The sequence below is a fragment of the Tursiops truncatus genome, chromosome 7 (genome assembly GCF_011762595.2).
Source record: "Tursiops truncatus isolate mTurTru1 chromosome 7, mTurTru1.mat.Y, whole genome shotgun sequence".
Lineage (NCBI taxonomy): Eukaryota > Metazoa > Chordata > Mammalia > Artiodactyla > Delphinidae > Tursiops > Tursiops truncatus.
Genome location: NC_047040.1, coordinates 61643263 through 61664204, shown reverse-complemented (window position 1 = coordinate 61664204; position 20942 = coordinate 61643263). Strand labels below are relative to the sequence as shown.

The following is a 20942-nucleotide window of genomic DNA, read 5'->3' as shown; positions in this document are numbered from 1 at the left end:
TAATTTCTTATCCCAGTTCTGACTTCTCATCTCTGGTGATAGGAGTCAATCTTTTCTGATTGCAAAGCTCACCTCTCGGAGGGGATTTGAGACAGCTGAATTCTTTTGGGAGGCTTTGCTTTTAGGCAGATAAGGGGAGTTCCAAAAAACTTCTTCTTGCAACTGTTGATTCTTACATGTCTTCAGTTCAAAATAATCCTTATGCCACTGTGGCATATCTAGACCCCTTCACCTGATTTTCAGAAATATCACTTAAGATACAGAGCAATGACACTTGAAAATTGTTGACACTTGAAAATAAAGTCCATCTAGGAAGAGATAAAGCACTTTTCCTTGAAGCTATCACCAACCTACAGAGGAGGATAACAAAAGGAGTCAGCAGGGAGAAAATAAACCATACCCTTTCCTATTTCTCTGCTTTGCTCTCTGAAAAATGAGCGGTGCACTTGTCCATGCAAAAGGGGTGTTAGAAGGGTTCCTAAATATCCCACTGTAAAATATTTTAAACGCTTCCATCCTTCCTGATAATGCTTAGCACAAATCTCAAGGACTGGCTGGTTAATGCTCATTGTATATACTAATACTAACACCAAGAAACAATAATGTTAAAGGTGATGGAGTAATAAACAGGTCACATCTCTGAATTTTCTTACCTTTTTGTTTACATTGAATATTAAATAATTCATTTAATAAAGAATGATCAATACAGCTGCACATAATGCCATTGACTATTACCCCCAAATTGATAGAGGTGTACATATCTATATTTACTCTCTCTGAGAATAAAAGACCTGCACATAAATAGGGATTCAGATCATCTTTGTTAACAATAATTTTTACACCCACATTGTTAGTACAATCTTGTGGAATATTCTACTTTTCAACCTTGTGAATTTGTGGCAAGATGTTAGGGCTATTTAACATGAGTTATATGGGCCCCTCAGTGAGATTTACAGAGAAGTTTCAGTGGTTATGAGAGCCTCTTGATATTACATGTAAAATGTTGTTTGTGTTAAATACAGTTGATTCTCATTATTCACAAGACTTATGTTCTGTAAAGTTACTGTGAACACTGAATCAGCAAATTCTGAGCATTGCTCCTAGAGGAAATACACGGTTAGGTTCCTGCAAGCCTCTGGTTACAACACTTTCGTCAACTGATTAATACATAATCTTGTATTATGTGTGTTTCTATTAAAAGACACTTTAATACAATTGACCCTTGAACAACATGGGGGTCGGGGCACCAACTCTCCACACAGTCGAAAACCCACATATAACTTTATAGAGGGCTGTCTGTATCCACGGTTCCACAGATGCAGATTCAACCAACTATGGATCGTGTAGTAGTACTGTATTTACCATTGAAAAATATATGTGTGTAAGTACATCCATGCAGTTCAAACCTGTGTTGCTCAGGTCAACTAGATACTTCTTATAAATAATTAATTATATGTAGTATTGCTTTGTATAAAACAATATTTCAAGTACAGTATTTGTATCATTGAACTCAAGGCCAAAGGCACTATAACTCATGCTTGAACAAAGCTAATCTAACACACAAATGTTCTCCAACAGGCACTTGACAGCCTCCTTCCACTTAGGAACACTAGACAGCACTTCAGCACTATGATTAGGGGCTATTTTATATTTATTTATTTATTTTTAATAAATTTATTTATGTTTTATTTTTATTTTTGGCTGAGTTGGGTCTTTGTTGCTGTGCGTGGGCTTTCTCTGGTTATGGCGAGCGGGGACTGCTCTTCGTTGCGGTGCATGGGCTTCTCATTGCGGTGGCTTCTCTTATTGTGGAGCACGGGCTCTAGGCGCATGGGTTTCAGTAGTTGTGGCACGCAGGCTCAGTAGTTGTGGCACGCGAGCTCTAGAGCACAGGCTCAGTAGTTGTGGCGCATGGGCTTAGTTGCTCCACGGCATGTGGGATCTTCCTGGGCCAGGGCTCAAACCCGTGTCCCCTGCATTGGCAGGTGGATTCTTAACCACTGCACCACCAGGGAAGCCCCAGGGGCTATTTTAAACAGTAAAATCACCAGCCAAAAGCACAAAAATGCGGCACAAAAATCGTGGCACTTAAGTAGACCTTGAAAAGGACACTTGTTTACAGCATGAGAGCTGGAACAAGAAGACAGAGTGTCACCTTGTTCAGCCTCAGCTGGAAGCATGCACATCAGATGTCGAAGTTTCCACTGCTCTGCATGTCTGCAAATGACCGTGAAAGCGTGTGAGCACTGATTGATTTGGAGATTACAAATACATTTCAGCAAGTAGGCAAATTCACAAATACAGCATCCACAAATAATGAGGATCAACTGTATATGTGTTTTTTTTGCAGTCATTGGCTTCCACCAGATTCTAAAAAGGATCGTGACACGTTCCTTTCAAAAAGATGAAAGACTCCTGTGTAATATTCTCTGTCAACTCATATTCCCCTCCTTTCCTCAATTTGATTTTTTGACTGCTGGACTCTGCCAGGACCTGTCCCCCTGCCTTCCACATTCGGTATCAGCACGTTGTTATCTCCCTCCCTGCCCTGCCTACATGAGAAGTGTGCCCTCGAGTGTGTGGCGTATATTTACATCACTGTAATAAATACAGGTGAGATGAAAATGACTAGAGATTTATTGTCCCTGGGAAAGAATATGAGCTGAAAGTTCTAATTAAGGCATCAGAAAAAATGAAGGGTAACAACAGCAATAAAAAACTCCATCAGTTCCTCTCTGCCTTCTCCAAGGTGAAACAGCAGAGGTGGCCTTGCAGAAAACTGACCTCCACCACATTCAGCACCCTCACACTGGGCCGGTGTCAAGGCCAGCCTTGCTTCCTCATTCAGTGCTGTGGAGACTTTTGAGGGAAGTGATGCCGTAGGGACTGTTTCCTTGAGAGAGGGATGGATCACTTGACAGCCGTAAAAATTCTTGACCAAAGGCCTTGTCAAGAACCTAAATATAAATACTTCCGAGGTTTGGGGATGCAGATAGTAGGTACTTACGGAGACCAAGGGGGAAAAGAAATCCTTCAGTTTTTCATTTATTGCTGAGATCTAGATGGTTTGTGAGACTTTTTGGAGTCTATGTCTTTATCCTAAAGTAAATTTAGTTGACAGATGAGGCAAATCTTTTTAATAATACCATGCTTTCAGACCGATTCTATAAGTTGTAACAAACCACATAGAAAGGCAGTATGTAATGTTTAAGGAGTAGGTTTTGGAATCAGAACTGGGTTCAGATCTAGGCATGGCCAGTTACTAGCTGCAGGACTCTGGGAAATTTACCTAAAGTCTTTGAGCCTTAACTTCTTTATATGTAGAATAGGAGTGATAATAGTGTTTACCTCATAGGGTCCTTTTGAGAATTCATTGACATAGTGTAGGCAAAGTGTTTAGCATAGTGATTTCACATCGGAAACAGTAAATGTTTTATTACTCACATTTTGATAACCATCTAAAATTCCATGTGTGTAGTCCATATGTATACAGAAGCTTGCTCATTTCCTGTGGGCTTGGGGTCTGTACCACAATTTGTAAAGCTTACTCATGACTACTTTGAAGGCTAACCAGCACTGCTCACAAGGAATGGGGTAGGACATTTGTCATGTGGACAAAAAACAAGCTTGCTTAGCTCCAGTTGGCTTATATTGTTGTAGCAATTGGTGGTGTAGAAGAAGGGTATACTGGGTTAGAAAGACAATGTTTTTATCCAGAATATCAGTTCTACTGATCATTTTGAAATTGTTTTCATTGGAAGTATTTTCTCTGCCAATAAATAAAAAGATGTCCTTGCTGTGTTGCATGGGCGCTAGTACTCACCTTATTCCATGGAACAAAACCCTGCATCCTTAGTATTGATCACTAAGCTAAGACTGAATCCAACATGGTAATGAAGGAAGGGGAACTGACTGGCCTCTTGTGTGTGTTCAAGGCAGTGGTTTTTAATAACACAGGCTTTGGGAAGTTATCAAGTCCAAGTCCATACAGCTATTAAGCAGAGGAGCCAGAATTTGAAGCAGGTGTGTCCAGTTCCAAACCCTGTGCCCTGTAGCACATACCCCCTGCGCCTAGGAAGCCTTTCCTCTCTCTTTTCCTCCTATCTGAGGTAAAAACTTATAAGATGCTATGGAGAGGACTGGTTTTTTGTTGTGAAATCCCCACCTTTGGAAAGAACTATTTGTTAGATGATGACCTCAATAGAACCTACTTTCTGGATTGTTTCTAAGAGACATTTTTTTTTTTAATTAAATGAGGCTACCATTAACTAAATTAGTTCAGAAAGACAAGCTCTTAGGTTAGACAACAACCTTCTCATCTCTTTTTTTTTTTCTTTCGAGTTTTTTTGAATTCTGTGGAGGTCATGGCAGGCCCAGTGCAGACAGAGGTCTCCTACTTTGAAAGGTCAAGAGAGGCAACTTCTGGTATGTCCCTTGTCTGAAGTGAAATTCCCTCTTTTGGATCCACTCCATGCACAGGAGAACTTCATGACTATGCAAATATGCAAGAGACCCTTGACCAACCCAAGAGCTTTCCAAATTCTTAAATTAGAAGGTACCCCAATAGTATATTATTTATTCTTTAAAATATAGTACTAAATATGTAGGTGATGAACTGTAGACAAGCATTAACATTTCCAAGTTACATGTAACACAGAATAGGTTTTTACTTACTTTACAAGAGTTACTCTGTATGTGAGTATAAGGACAGAACTAAAGTCGTGCTGGGTGGCTACAGGAGCACACCAGCCCTATAACTTGGATTGCAAATTAGTGCTTCCTTCTGTATTTTTCCAGTTTGCTGCAGGGGATGGGTACTGATCTTGAAAACAATACATATCACACTTTTTAAATTATGTCTTAGCAGAATTAACATACATCAAAGATTTTTCTGATCACTAAACTGTTAAATTCTCAAATGCCAAGGGTCTACTGTATGTTCTGAGGAAGGGTAACAGGTAAATGCTACTAGTAGGAGAAACATGGATGAACTTTTCAGCTGCCCTTTCACAGTGAATTACAGTTTGAGAGGCTGGCATTCTCTGGCTAATTTGAATGAAAAGGGAGGGAAAGGAAGGAGGAAAAAGCAGGGTTCAGAGCAAGCTGTGGTTCTTCAGGGAGGATCTCTGAATAAAAGAAATAGTGAGAAATTCCCAGAAGTTGTGTGCACATGAAGGTCAGGTGGGGAGAAAGAATGTTTAGGAAAACTCTCAGAATTTACAATTTGGCCGAAGGCAGACCCTAGCCAAGATCTTTCTTCCTTCAGTCCTAACTAGCTTTCCCCAAACCTCACCAGTGCTGAGCTCTATCCGCCAAGTGGGGGTGAGATGGGGAAGAAACCTTCCATGTGGTCCCTGCAGATAACACCATAGGACCTCTGCAGGTGGGGTGGGTGTGTTTGTGTTTTTCTCTTTTCTCTGTGAGAGCAGCCTTCCTTCTCAACACAGAGCTCTCATTTCCTCCTTTCTCATTAAAAATATTAAAAAGTCAGACCTACAGGCAGTTGTACCATTGCTTCAGCTGCATCCAAATGAAATGATGGCTGTGGGAACAGATCCAATCTGCAGCCTAGAGAATGCAAGCTGCACCGCGGACCGCCCCCCGACCCCCGACCCCTGACATTACTTCTCTCAGAGTTACCCTTATATTCCTGCTCACTATTTAGGTTGCTTTTCTAGTTTTTGAAAACTTAGCTCCACACTTATTCCCCTTCTTAAACAGACCTGTTTTCTTTATCCAAGCCAGTTGAAGCCTTTTCTTCCATTTTGCACACAGTCTCCTAAATGCCCCTCGAGGTAAGCGTCATTATTCACCCACCTCCCCATGGCCCCGTCCCTTCTAGCACCCACTTCTCACTGTTGTTGAACAAGGCTGCAGACATTCTCACCCCATGGGGGGGTGGCTGCCTGGACAGCAATCCACTGAGTGGAACACATGTGCTGACAGCAGCATCTTCCAGTTCAAATGTCTGTGCTTCATACCCTTGCCACCTGTTCCGAGCAGATGGGAGGCTGCCACAGAGGAGGCTGGTGCTGAAACGCCGCTCATGTGCTCTGCAAACCAAATAGCTTTGTGTGTGCGGGAGCAGGAATTTTATTGTTGTGATAAAATGATGGAACACAGGGTGCCACAACTGTTGGCTACAGTTGTTTTCATTCTAAATTCCTTCCAGTCGGCCCAGGTAGTTGGGGCAGATGATTGGGAACAGGTGTATCCCAAGCTCTGGTCCGCAGTGAGCACGTGGTAACTCTGGGCGGCAGGAGGGGTGTGGCAGGGTTAGTATCTGATGGCCGGAAGGCAAAAGGGCTCCCCTAATGCCCTGTGGTGCAACCGGGGCTTTGGGTCCGGGGCTTTGGGTCCGGGGCTTTGTAATCACCCAGCCTCATGGGTTTTGCCCAGTTTTCTTTTAAGAAATAATTTGGTCTCATGTGACATTATTGGAGAACTTAATAGTGGCCCATTAGAGCATGGAGAAATACAGAAATAACACTGCTGGGGGTTTGTACTGGGACCATATAGTATGTCACAGAGTTCGGTCATTGTCAAGAGAGTAGAACAGTGCGAATTCTGTTTTTCTTTTAGATGTCTTTAAAATCCTCCCCCATGGTCTGTACAGTTGTGTCCTAAACATCAAGGCCCCTCAGATATTTGACCAAATTACCTTTCAGATTTGGGGAAAATAAATTGTCTATATCCTCAAACCATTCACCTCTGCCTGTGTTCCAGGTGGACACTCTGGAGGTGATACGGCATCCGGAAGAAACCACCAACATGAAGGGGCAGACCATGGCTTCTTACTTCCGGGTATGGAGTCTTCTTGATCTCTATTCTGCCTGTTTCCAGAAAGGACTTGCCAACCCTTCCCACAAGAGGCCCAGATACCACAGAGTCACTGAAATAAGAGCAAAGCTCAAGAGTCATTTAAGAAAGGTGGTGGTGTATAGGGAGAGGAAAATTATAACAGGGAACCCCCCTCTGAAGACAGTGTTCTCTGATCTCAGAAAGACCAGATGAGCCCTCAAGTGTCTACAGAAGGCCCTCTCTGCCACTGGCACATAGCCCTGTCCATTGAATGTGCTGATTCTGTTAGCATTTCAGCTGCTCCTTGGCCTTAAAACTACTGGAGTCAGCCACTTTTCCAGCATATTTACTGAGAAGTAAAGTAGTTAATACAATTCCAGAAGGTGGTTTATCAAGTTCATGAGAGGCTATGTCTTAGCTTTGACTTTCTTTTCCTAGATTGAATTGACCCATTGCAAGACCCATTTGCCTGAGCCCAGTTATTTCCCATCTCTGTTACCACAATTCCTCATGTCTCATCTGGTGAAATGACTCCTTTGAGTAAAAATGTCATCTCTAGAGGGACTCTGTCAAATGCACATTAGATAAGAAAGATAAGACACTGTCAATTTGTACTAATTTGAACAGATTTGTTTATCTTCAAATTATGAAGCATTGGGGTTGGAAGCCCCTTTTAGATCATTGACTATGGGGAGCTGAGGTCCAGGCAGCTTCACGACGGACATGCTGTTAAGCCAGAGATGGAACTACTGAACTCAGGGACGACGAAATAAGGTTGTAAGTTGGGGTCGGCCACAGGAAGGGGTTTGGCAGGAATGGTAAGTCAAGTGGATCATGAGCTGGAATTGCCAGGCAGGCTGAAGGGTAGGGCCTGGGAGCCAGCACCGTGCAAAGAAGGTTCCACCAAAAGCTAGCAGGTTCAAGAAAGATGTAAAGCTGAGAAGTCTGACGTATTCAGCTGTGCTTTAGAGGCAGACTAGAATTGGCCTCAGGGGTATGGATTGTAAGGGCCTAGAGGACTTTGGGTCCAGCACTCCATCTGTGCAGTGATCCCTTCTCCAGCAGGTGGGTTTTCAGCCCCTGCTTCGTCCCTCATGGTTGGACATTTCTAATTGCCACTTATTTCTTATCTGAGACCTACCCTGATCATGTCCCTTTAGTGGCTTGACTATATCCTCCTAGTGTGTGTGTGTGTGTGTGTGTGTGTGTGTGTGTGTGTGTGTGTGTGTGTGTGTGTATCCCATGGGATTTGGAGGCTCTGATGGACTCTGTGAGGCATCCTCAAGATCCTAGAGTCCCTCTTTCAGCAGAAGAAGCCTCTGGCTTAACAATTTTCAGAAATACATCCATAACAACCAGTTGGGTGTCCTCAAAATACTGGTCCCCAAATGCTAAAAAAAAAGGCACATTGCCAAGCTAGGTAACCGTGTATTGGATTAGTAGGAGGTAGGATTATGAAATAATGAAACTGATTTTACACGTGGCTTGTAATTGCCCCTGAAGGCATGTCCAAAAGAGGAGCTGCCACAGTGGGTGCCCGTGAGGAGCAGTGAGCACCGCTCAGCTTTTCCGTGTGCGCTCTCTCTGCGAGCGCCCCTGCCAGACACTCGCTGTATGTTAGTTCATCTTCATTATAATCTGTTTTCCCGCTGATTTTCTTGTTTTCTTTGCCCTCTTTATTTTTCTTGTTTTTCCTCTGCCTTATTAACAATGACATTGGTAAGGTTTGCTTAGACTTTCTGGTGATTGTTAGGTTGAAGAAGCAACTGACCCCTTCCTGAAAGCTGGACATTTTATGAGACCAGTGCTCTAACCCCTGAGTCGGGGAGCCAAAGCTGGATATTTTACATTATGGATACAGTTTATGAACACCTCGGCATACCAGAGACAAGCTAGTTCTGGTGGTGGAGTTACGAGGTAACCTAAGCAAGTTCTTAGGCGGCTGAGTTTCTGCCAAATGGGATCTTGCCTGGCACCAGGTGATGTTTAAAGAATACTTTTGAATCTGTGGGCAGTGATAAGTCCTTGTCAGAACTTATATTGTTATTTCTTTTTGTTGGATTCTTGTGTAGCCTCAAAGGTTCCATGAGTTGTTTACGAGCCAACAAACTGCCCTGGAGGCCCAGCAGGCCTGTGTCGTAATTATCTGTTATGTTTGTGGTAACCTCATTTCATGTGTGTTTTTCTCCCTGGTAGTATTCTCTGATGGATCTGCTCTCCAAAATGGTGGTGGGTCAGCCCCACTTTGTACGCTGCATCAAGCCCAACGATGACCGAGAGGCACTGAAGTTCACCCGAGACAGAGTGCGGGCCCAGCTCCGCTCCACAGGCATCCTAGAGACGGTCAGCATCCGCCAGCAGGGTTATTCCCACCGTATCCTCTTTGAAGAGTTTGTGAAGAGGTCAGTCTGGTATCTTGGGAACTACATTATGTTCAACACAGCTCTGCCAAGGCCCTTCTGTCCCCTGGGATCACTCCTCCTGCCCACTTGCCTCCAAACATGGAATTGGCTAGTTACCAGCTAGCATTTACTTGCTTCATTGTTGTGTTTCTCCTGTGCTCCAACTAAATTATACAGTCATCTGGAGGACAGGTTAAGCTCCCTCCTGATCACATTTGAAAAATAAAAATGTCCATAGATATTTATCTGTTATATATCCTTAGGTTTCAAAATCTCCAGATATTTAATTGCTATGACAAAATTATCCCTCCATAAATGGGTCAAGCTTCTGGCAAATGTAAATGCACCCAGGCATCCACGCCTCTCCCAGCATCTGGCACGATATAATGTGATAGCTAACATCTACAGAGCACCTGAATTGTCCCAAATATATAATCTCCTTTGATCCATACAGCCGCCCTGGAAGCTAGGCTTTATTATTATCCCCATTTTACAGTTGAGGAAATTGAAGCACAGAAGGAAATTAAGTGATTTTACCAAGATCCCACGCTAGTAAATGGTTGAGCCAAAATTTGAACCCAGGCAGTCTGGCTATAGCAGCCACACTTTTAATCTCCTCAGTCTACTGCATTCCATAAATGTTTATTGCAAAAATTGCTGTAAAGCTTTCTAAACCCAGAAACTGCCTTTACCTAACAGTGAAATGCTGCTCTTTTCTGAACAGCTGCCACAGGTATGCCTTACACATGCATATGATTACAGGTAGGATTTTCACAAAACTTTCCGTGAAGAAATAAGGAACAAGAATAACAAAAAACCATCTCTGAGGAACACTAGTGTCTGAGGATATCCAGAGAGGAAAATTAATATTCATTATAATATCTGTTTCTTTTTACCACCATTCTGAAACTAATGCCCAAGGTCATTTTTCCATTTTTTCCTCAGGGAAGAATGGATCATAATATGGCAGGTCGCTTCATCAGGTCTTCCCAATGCCACTAAATTGCATGGAGACAAAAGGGCACAAAAAATTCCTTGCAATGAGAGCTTTTAAATTAAAAATAAGAACGAAATGGCTTTTTAAAACGAAGTGTCTTAGAGCCTCTTTTTCCCTCTTAAATTTGGAGGTGGAACAAACAAACAAAAAAAGATTATTTTAGCTCATGAATGTGACTAGTCAAGTATTTTTAGCCACTAAGTGTTGAATACATAAAAATATTTAAGAAAACAGGTCAAATGCTAAACAGATTGGCACTTCTTTGTTCGTAATCAGAAAGCCAATAGGCAAGTATGAACAAGAGTTTCAAAATGTCAGTAAATCTGAGGGTATCAAAGATTTCTGAGCCAGCAGGTTAATTGGTATTTTGATCCTTTTGAGCAACTTAACAACAAAATGGATGAGTTAACAGTTTCCCCCCTTGATGTTATTCAACAAATAGGTGCGCCTCTTATCTTCCTGTTCAGGAGTGCTGTTTTGTAAACTCTTAGCAGGAAATATGCAGACGAAACAATCAAAGGCAGGGCTTATCAGGTGGTGGTAAATAAAAGATAAAGACTTGTTTAATGTTACTCTTTACCTTTTTGTATTTTCTGGCACTCAGTACTGAAGCCTGACGTGCACACCTGAAAGGCTGTGTTTTGAGGATTATGTTGTCGGGTTCCCAAATGCAGAAGGGCTTCCCCAAGTCACCCAAGTCTGCAGACATGGCCAAACCTAAACCATTTCTTTGCCCCATCATCCTTGAATAATCTGGCAAAATGACTTAGAAGTGCCCTTCCTATTCTCCATTCATGGAGCCTTCAAAGAAAGGGTTACTTCCAACACCCTCTCATCAGTGGGGCCAGGTGGATTGGAAGCATTCATCTATCTAGTCTCAGGTAGGCATGAGAAAGGCCACCTGACAGTGCTGGGCAGCTGGCTGAAACCTCCTGGAAGTCATGCTGTTGAGACATCACAGAAAATGACTGTGAACACTCATTGGCTTTGTGGTCAGTGGGCTCTGAAGTGTGGTCTGGCAGAAGGTCTATACTGGGATAACACATATGACTGCACATATTGGGATGTGTTCTGGCCAATGTCTCAAGGGCAGCACAGCACATTCAGTTCAAAGTCTTATGGTTTGTTTATTAAACTCTTGTAGTAAATAATATAATTTAGTGAGGAGGTCGGAGTTCTCGTCTCCTCTTGGATATAGTATTTGGCAAGTAACCTAATATTTCTGTAAAAGGTGTTTCATCATCTGCATGATAAGAAGTCGGGAATACACAGAGCCCACATCCTAAAGATTTTCAGAGATTACATGCAGATTCCGGGGCCTTAGCCTCTGAGTCCTCCAGAAAGGCCCACCTCTCCCACTTGAGCTCACAGGAGGGAGAACTGCATTCCCAGGACCCAATTCATAACAGTTGTTAAATCAGTGTCTGTTGAACAAGGTGAAACTCTTACCTCTTCTCCTTCATCAGCAACTTCCATTTCTTCTCATGATGGCGTGAGAGCTATGTGCCCTGGTATCTCCTTCATCTCCTTCTCCCTTCTATTCCTCTACTTCGTCTCCTCCAGAAATCTAGGGTCACCTCTGTCTTCTCACTTTCTTCAAACAATCCATCAAAAGTCCTGCCAACTTTACCTGCTAAAGTTTCTCAAAAAGTTTCCCTTGGGAATTTCCCGATCCCTTCTCCCAAGGCTTTATTAATCCCCCATCCCTTCTCCCAAGGCTTTTTAATAATAATAACAATAATAATAATAATAAAGCAACAGCTTGAGATATAATTCATATATGATAAAAATCACCCTTTTAAAGTACACAGTTCTAAGGTTTTAGTGTATTCACAAGTTGTGCAACAATAACCACTATCTAATCTGAACAGCTTTTTATGTGCTTATTGGTCGTTTGTATTATTTCCTTTGAAGAAAGGTTTATTCAGATCCTTTACCCATTTAATTATTGATTTTTATATACTCTGGATACTAGCCCATTATCAGATATATGATTTGCAAATGTTCTCTCTTATTCTGTGGGTTGTCTTTTCAATTTCATGATGGTATCTTTTCATGAATGAAAGTTTAAAATTTTGATGAAGCCAAATTTTTCTGTGTTTTCTTTTGTCAGTAATGCTTTTGGTGTCATATCTAAGAAACCATGCTTAATCCAAGGTCATGAAGCTTTATTCCTATGTTTTCTTCTAAGACTTTTATCGTTTTAGGTCTTATATTTAGATCAGTGGTCCATTTTGAATTATCTTTATGTATGGTGTGAAGTACAGGTCCAACTTAATTCATTTGTTCATAGGTATCAAGCTTTTCCTAGCACTGTTTGTTGAAAAGAGTATTCTTTCCCCTGTTGAATTGTCTTGGCATCCTTGTTAAAAATCGATTGACCATAAATTGGTCATAAGTTATTTCTGACTTCTCAATTCTATCCCATTGATCAATACCTATTCCAAACCTTTTGAGGCTCTTTTGTCCACCCTCTTGACTTAACTTCCTAAATGGACTTCATGCCTGTTCTGTTCTCCAAAGAGCCACAGAGTACAATTTACCTAAAATTCCTATCTAATCATGTTGCTTCCTTGATTAAAATCCTTAATTGAAATGACCATCCCAGACCTCACTGGGTGAGCATCAACCCCTCTGCCTGATATGGGGAGTCTCCCTGTCTGGATCCTGCCCACCTTTCCAGTCTCTTCTTTCTTGTCTTCCCACCTCTCAGCTCACATTCCAGCAAAAACCAGACTACTTAAGAGTTCTAGGAACACCCCACATCATTCCATGCTTCCCTGCTTTGAGCAAAAGCTCATGTTGTGCTCGTGCTTTGGTGCCTGAATCCCCCTTCTCCAAGTTTTCAGCCAGCCGACTTACCCTGGCTAACCCCTGCTCATTCCTCAGGACTTTGAACAGGCATTTTCTTCCCTGCAACACCCTCCTTGACTCTCCCAGGCTGAGTTAGGAGCCCCTCTGAGCTTCATCAGTAGCGCTGACTACATTGAGGTAGAAACTAGCTGCCGGTCTCTTACCTTGACGTTAACCACCTGGGAGGCAGGGATCTTTTGCAGCCAACTTTGTATCTGTACTGTCCAGCACTGTTCAGCACTGTCCCTGATACAAATTAGGCGTTTAATAAATATTTATTGAATTGAATCAAACTTTTACTCCTTCCCCTTCATCACTATCTTCTTTTACCATCTCCTGACTGACTCTTTGGTCCTTGCAGTTCTGAAGTGCATGACAACAATATGGAGCTGGCTTGGTTGAGGTTAAGTTTAATCTGCATTATAAAGTAGAATCTAGATTGTTAGAGCATAAGATTTCAGGTAAGTGATAAGTAGCTCTCTATCAAGAAAAGGTAAGAAACCATAATAAGTTAATAAAAAGTCTCTACCCAGCTTGAAAATGCTATCATTAGAGTTTGATACATTAAAAAGGTGACTTTTAAACAAACTTTCCTTCCTTCTCTCTACAATAAACGCTGATGTTTTTTTTTTCTAGAAGAGACAGACTTCACAGGACAAGGGAGAGTCTCTGCTCTGGCTCCTTTCTAGACTGTTTTCTCATCTTCCCACCTCTTAGCTCACATTCCAGAAAAGAAGGAATCTTTTAGATTAGAGCTCCCTAACATAACACAACATATGCCCTATTAAGGCAAGAGCCTCTAAAAGCAGGCTGCTTACTTGATGTGTTAGTCAGGAATCTTTTAATAACAAGTGACCGAAACTGAAGTGAATTGAAGCAAAATTTAAAAGGGGATGATATATTGGCTTACATAACTAGGAAGTTCAAAGATATGTCTGGATACAGGACATCAAGCCATTTTACCAAACCACTGTCTTCTTTTCAGCAGGTTTGCTTCCCCTCTTTGGAGTTTCTTGTCAGCTAGGCAGTTCTTCCTCACATGTCGGCAGAGACGGTCCCTGGAAGCTCCTGTAGGAAGCATCCTAAAGGCTTAGCGACATCAGCAGCAAGCAAGTTCCTGAGAGTTCCCATGCAAGGAACTCTCTGGTTGTCCCAGCCTGGGTCATGTGCTGGTGCTTATATCAGTAACTGTGCCCAAGGGGATGATTGGCAGGGTCTTTGGTCAAGTGCCAGGGCATGGAGTCAGCCCCATGTGAACCATGGTCTGAGGGACTCTGTTAAAGGAAGGAGAGGAAGAGGGTGGATAGGCTAAAACCATAGGCATTCATTACCCCTTATGTGACCAATACATACCCTGGAATCAACTGTAACAGTGCCAAAAGGTCTACCCCAACCTGGGTAGCTAGAAGAGATCTTTAATTTAGAATTTTCTAAGAAGAATAAAAGTTCCGTTGACAATAACAGTGTTAACTCTGGAATGAGAACTATATACAGTTTACTAAGTTAACCTAAGCATAGTTGGCTTTTTGTTTTTTGGGATCTTTGTCTTTTGAACCACCGCTCTACTATACAGCAGGTTTCTGAAAACAGTTTCCAGCTCTACTTCACCAAGGGATTAGAAAAAACTTATGATCTATTCTGGCCCAGTTTGAGTTCATCTTCTTGCATTTTTGACACTTTTCTCTTTATCAGTATGGGTCATAATAGCCTTGTCCTCTCTAGGACTGTGTTGGATGTCACTTTTCTTTGTCAGGGTCTCTCACCTGGCCTCTATTTGTACTCTAAGAATAGTCTTCAGTAATTACTTTGCTCAAGAAGGCTGCTTCTTCCCTTTCATACTGCAGAATTCTTGCCATGATTTAATACTCCCTTAACAAAGCCTTCTTTCTATCTCAATTTATACTCTAAGAGAGAAGACCCATAAAACTCCTCACTGAGGACATCTCCAGAGTTGACCAGTTGACTTTCTTGGATTCTAGAGCAATCCTTTGAGATCCACATGCTTTTGCCAGTGGATTGTCTGGAGCAACTCTAGACATCCAGACATTTTCGAAGTCGACCTTTGTTTTCAAGTCTTTCATATTTGGACTTTGACCGTTGACTTCTTACTTATTTTTGTATCTCTAGCATCTTGTATGGTACAGTGTCTAGCCCATGGTGTATGTTTAGTATTTCTCAAATGAGGGAATCTATCAATTAGGAATGCATTTGACTATGAATAACAAACAATAAGTATTTTTAGTGGCTTAACCCAGAGTTTCTCAGTCTCAGCACTGCTGACGTTTTGGACCAGGTACTTCTTTGTTGTGGAAGGCTATCCCTGTGCCTTATAAGATGTACAGCAGCATCCCTAGCTTCTACCTTTTAAGATGCGAATAGCAACACCCCCCCACCCTAAATTGTGACAATAAATATTGTCTCCAGATATTGGCAAATGTCCCCTGGGGAGCAAAATTGCCCAAACTGAGAACCATTGCCAAACAGATTTGTTTGTTTGTTTGTTTCTCACAAAAAGAAATTGAGAGGTAAGCTATTTTTAATGTTATATTAGCTGTTCAATGATGTTATCAGGGGCCTGTGTATCTTCTGACCTCCGTTAATTTCTTTTTACCAGCTTTAGTGTGTATGGGTTAGCTTATAGTCTCGTGGTTACAATGTAGCTGCTACCTCTCCAGGCATTATGTCTGCATTCAAGGCAGGAAGAAAGGGAAGGGGTAGGATGAATAGCTAAGTCAGCCACATTTGCCCAGCTTTTATTAGGAAAGAAAACATTTTCCTGGAAACCATTTCACATAACCTCTCATTGGCCTGGACTGAGTCACATGACCATTCCTAGCTACAAAGAGGGGTTTAGAAAGTGGGGAACGGGTCTGGGGCTGGGTGCATTGTGACCCAAAGAAAAACTGGTGTTCAGTTAGCTAGGAAGAAGTGGGAATGGTAATGGGAGAGGCACTAATTATGCTTGTCACAGAAAAGAAATCTAATGTTTATTAATTGAATGAAGGAGTGACCTGAACGACTAAGGGGCTGAATGAACTTGAATAAATACTTTCAGTTCCTTACAACCCGCTCATTTCTTTTCTTTTTTTTTTTTTTTTAACCCGCTCATTTCTTACTCCTTGCTACCAGCTTCTTCCTCAGGATTGTAGTTTAAGAATTTAAAAGTGCAGAAGTGCCTGAGTGGAAGCAGGCAAGATATTGAGGACCCTTTAATCCCATTGCCATGGAAAGATGTTTTTGCAGTTTTAAGCCTGCAACAAATTCTTTTAGCTCTTGCAGAGTGAACTGAATGTCATCAGTTATCACTGTGAAAACTTTATCTATAAGGACAGGGTCCCTGATATTCTCTTACAGAGTCCCAGGGTTAGTACTGGCTCACAGAACAGGAGTTGAGAGAAAAATCAGCATCACAGAAGAATCCAGATATCTCAAGAATGACTGAAATCCAAATTTCAATTTTCAAAAAATAAAGCTGCTACTTTCTTCTCTGAGTAGTGAGCAGTGATTAGGAAAACACAAATCCTCCAGCAGCTCAGATGGCGATGCCATGCCTTATCTCTCCCAGGACATCCCTGGGGTTTTTTCTTTTCACCTATAACCACACAGATGAGAGCCTGACATAAAATAGATCTTAATGTGCTATTTAAATAAGTTACTATATCTGCAGCTAAGTGAACAGAATCCTCAGTTCCCTGCAAATTGATTTACGAGGTTGCGAGAGATATGTAAGAGATAATACTTAGGGAGGATAATGGACAGCTTCAGCATCGTGAGTAAAATATATTGCATGCTTATGTGAACAGTCTCTGCATTTAGCTTCTAGGGGCAGCAATTGAGTGGTGGCATTCTCTGGGAGGAATCTCTAACAACTGCTGTTCTTGTATACTGTCATTCCCACCCTTTTGTTGTTGTTGTTTTGAGAGAATGAGTTGCTCACCGCTCCCCAGCTGTGTGTGCATTGATGCCTTTTATATAGGTGAGACCTTAGATGACTTCTTTTCTCCCTTAACTCTTGTTATAACTTTGGTTAGTGCAGTAAACAAAAAACATTCTAAAACTACCTTTTAAGATATCATTGAAAAACTCTAAGAGATGGCCTGGTCCAACTTTCCCATTTCACAGATGAGAAGACTGAGGCCAGAGGGATGATGTAGCTTTGCCAAGGTCCCATCTCTAAGGAGGTGACAGTATCAGTAACTCTCCAGTTTACTATGGACTGAAGAGAATTTCTGTGACCACCTCTCTCCATTCTTAGGGTGCAGTATGGGTTCAACTTGGCCTGGCCTGGCCTGAAGATCCCTCCCAACTTGCCTATAGATGATTCACAATCCCAAAACTTATTCTTTGAAGACCCTCCCTTTCTCACAGAGCCCAAACTGCTGACAGCTGTTTCTTATCTATTCAAGTATCAGAAAAATCATTTTTGTAGCTGATAGCTCTGCAAATTGAGACTGAAATCTATAGTGGTGATTTGAAAAGTGGATACAAGAGGTAATATCAATCACACTACTCTCCAAAGATACTGAGTAGCAGCAGTAATAAGCCCAGGCTGTCTTTCCCAATTTCCTTAATGTCTGCTCTCTGGGCAGCCTCATGAGCTAATTCAGTTATAGGGAGGAATCCATGTAGTAAAGAAACACAGGGAACAGTGGCCATGCTATGGAAACAGTATGTGAAGAAATAATAAAGGAAAACAAGAAGAAAGATGCTATGAAGATGTTAGACAGTATCAGTGCAGTTGAGAAGACTGCCACCCTGGACTTTTGAACTGGCTGCCTGGCTTATTCTATGAAAATCAGTAGATGTAAAACGATGTCCCTGCTTGGAGATTCCTTAAACAAATTTCAGTGGGACTAGCTTATGTTGGATAATAACAATGAAGCAACAGAAGGAAGACAGAATGAAGAAGATCACGGACAAAGAAGAGAAAAGGTGGAAGAGCAGGAGTATGCGAGGAAACCTCCTGGCACAGAGATGGCAGATGGGCGCCACTTTGCTCTCCAGCCCCAGCTGCAGACCTGGCTCCTCAGTCAAGGCACATTTCCTCCAGAGCCCAGATGGGGCTCTGGAATTCCCTCCAATATGGTGCTCTAAGAAACCGCTGCCCAGTCCATCAGCTGACCCACGGTTGACCCCATAGTCATTCCTGTTCTAGCATGTTCTATTCACTTTACAGTGCATATCTGCCCAACCCTGAAAACCATGGTTTAGGGATGACTCAGAGGAAAAATTGCTAGCTGTTTTTTCATAGACGTTTGGGTTGGGGAAGAGAAAAATAAATTTTTGTCAAAGAAAGGAAGAGAAGAAAGGAGAGAGGAGCATTTATTGACCATCTGCTTAAGGCAGGCTTCATGTTAGTGCTTTACATATACATCTCACTTACTACTGGTACTAGACCCCCAAATAGATAAAATTATTCCACTTTTACAAATGAGGAAACTGGTTAAAGTCACACAGGTAGTCTGTGGTACAGTCAGGATGTGAAATGAGAGTCAATCTGATTTCATAGCCCATCCTCAAAATACATAAATGACACAGTTGAACACATCCAAATAGTCATTGCAAAATCAATCTGTAGAATTCAGGCAGAAGAAAATACATTCATAATTTTACTAGTTGTGAAATAGAATGATCAGTTTAAAGCTTAACTTTCTATTACAAATTAATTTGTGAATAAACTCAGCCTCAAATCTCTAATTCTGTTTTTCTTCTTTAGAAAGTCTCCCATTTAGAGCATATGAGGAGGCAGCAACAGCATCAGAAACATTTATTAAGCACCTATTGTGTGTGCCAAGTGCTGTAGTGAGCGCTACGGAATTAGAATTTACAGTCTCAGGACTTCCACAATCTAATAGCATAGATCAACGTGACTTTTTATCCGAAGGTCCAAATTTGAAGAGTCTTCTTAAGGATATAACGGATATAATGACTTTTTTTTTTTTTTGGTAGCAGATGGTGGCCAGCTGTTCTGTCTTTATTAAAGGCCAAACATGAAGGGAAAAAAAAATTAAAATAAAAGGCCCTATGGTAAATATGAGAAAGAAGTTAATAAACTAAATCTGGATTTTTATACACACTGAAGGGAAATGGGCAATTGGTGGTAATTATCAAATTATCCAAGGCAAAATAGCTCAGTTCCCTCCATTATCTACATAAGAGAAAATTATTTATATGGATTTAATTGTTCAGATAATTGTCCTGTATTTCAGGTGTCTGAGTAGACAATCTGGGTGGTCACTGATACAGATATAGGGTCCCTCAAGGGATATTTTAAAATAGGGAAAGGATTGCTACTCTTCACATGATTGGAGATATTTCTACTTTGATGCAGGAGATATTAATCAAACTAGTATACGGGATTCTTTGACCAGGATTTGGGCCCATCGTAATTAAACCATAACAATTTTTACTTAATGTTTGAAATTAATTTTCAAATTGCAAAAATAATGTATGAATACCATATCCTCTAAAATTTTAAAATATTATATGTTAGGCTAAAGTCTTTCTTTCTGCATCCCTAATTCCATTTCCCAGCATCCCCATCATGGCCCCTCTCTAGAGTATCCACTATTATTTTTGGGGTAGTTTTATCCTTTCAGAATACAGACACACACACACACGGGGGGAGAGAGAGAGAGAGAGAGAGAGAGATTGTGAAAGGGAAAACCCCCTAAATTTTCAGCTTGAATCACACATTTTATACCATTTGGCAGCTTGCTTTCCTATTTAACAATATGTGTTAGAGATAAATCCATGTTGTTCCATAGCTGTAACAGATTCCTTTTAACTCCCTCATTGAAACCTGTGATATTTATTTAGCCATCCCTCTCCTGGTGGATATTGACATTGTGTCCAATTGTTTGCCGGCAAGGCTCAATAAACAATCCTAAATATTAAACATGTGTGAGAATTTCTTGAGGGTAGATTTTGAACAGTTGCCCTTTCCAAGGAAAAATGATGTGCTCCAGAAAGTCATTTGGACCTAACAAAGAAAAAGGATGACAGAGAGACATGGGAGCCAGTTTCTTTCCTGAGATAGACTGGATCACTGTAGACAAGTCACTTCACTTCTGCGGGATTCCGTTTGTCTAAGACAGTGGTTTTTCAACTTTCTCACACATGAGACTATCCTGGGGGGCTAATCTGTTCAAACACAGATTGCTGAGCCCTGCCCTCAGAGTCTCTGATTCAGCAGGGAGGTGTCTGTGCAAGTTTCCAGGTGATGCTGCTGTAGGAGACTTCCAACTTACCCAAATGTAATAACAATCACCCAAGATTTGTGACAGTAACAGTATTGGGTTAATAATAACTGGGTTAATGATAAACATCAGTTTTAAAATCACAGAAGTAATTATTTAGGCCAAGGGACATGTCAGCATGGCATCTTTGTTGGAAGGAATCTTAAAGGGTCATCCAATTCAACTACCTAGCTAAAACTAGAATTTCTTTGGCAACATGCTTGACCTTGTCAGTCTGATTCCTACTGAACAGCTCTGAGTCTAAGAATTTACTCTCTGGCTCCTGAGGCAGCTCATTCCATGTTTCAGATGTTTGATCACAGCCAAGTCCTTCCTAACCTTGACCAAAACCAACCTTCAGAAACTCCTATACATTCATCCCAGTTCTACCCTCTGGGCTTCAGACAACAAATCAGCTCCCTTCTCCACTTGATGGCAGTCAGCTATTATGTTCCCCTCAGTCAGTGGTTCTCAAACTCTACAGTGCATCAAAATCACCATACGAGCTTGTTAAAATATAGATTCTTGAGCCCTGACCACAGAGATTCTGATTCTGTATCTGGAGTGTGACCCAGGAATCCACATCTTTTATGAAATCTCCAGGTGGATCTGATGCAAGTGGTCTGCACATGACAGTTTAAGAGACTAACT

The 20942-nt window shown here is 41.4% G+C and overlaps 1 protein-coding gene across 1 annotated transcript in view; it reads left to right on the top strand.

The window, feature by feature from the left end:
* Positions 1-20942, top strand: part of MYO3B (myosin IIIB) — a 399378-nt gene that overhangs the window by 241001 nt on the left and 137435 nt on the right. Inside the window, exons 25-26 of the mRNA XM_073806955.1 lie at positions 6727-6804; positions 8998-9203. Coding sequence (XP_073663056.1) covers positions 6727-6804; positions 8998-9203 — 284 coding nt within the window. The remainder of the gene's footprint in view (positions 1-6726; positions 6805-8997; positions 9204-20942) is intronic.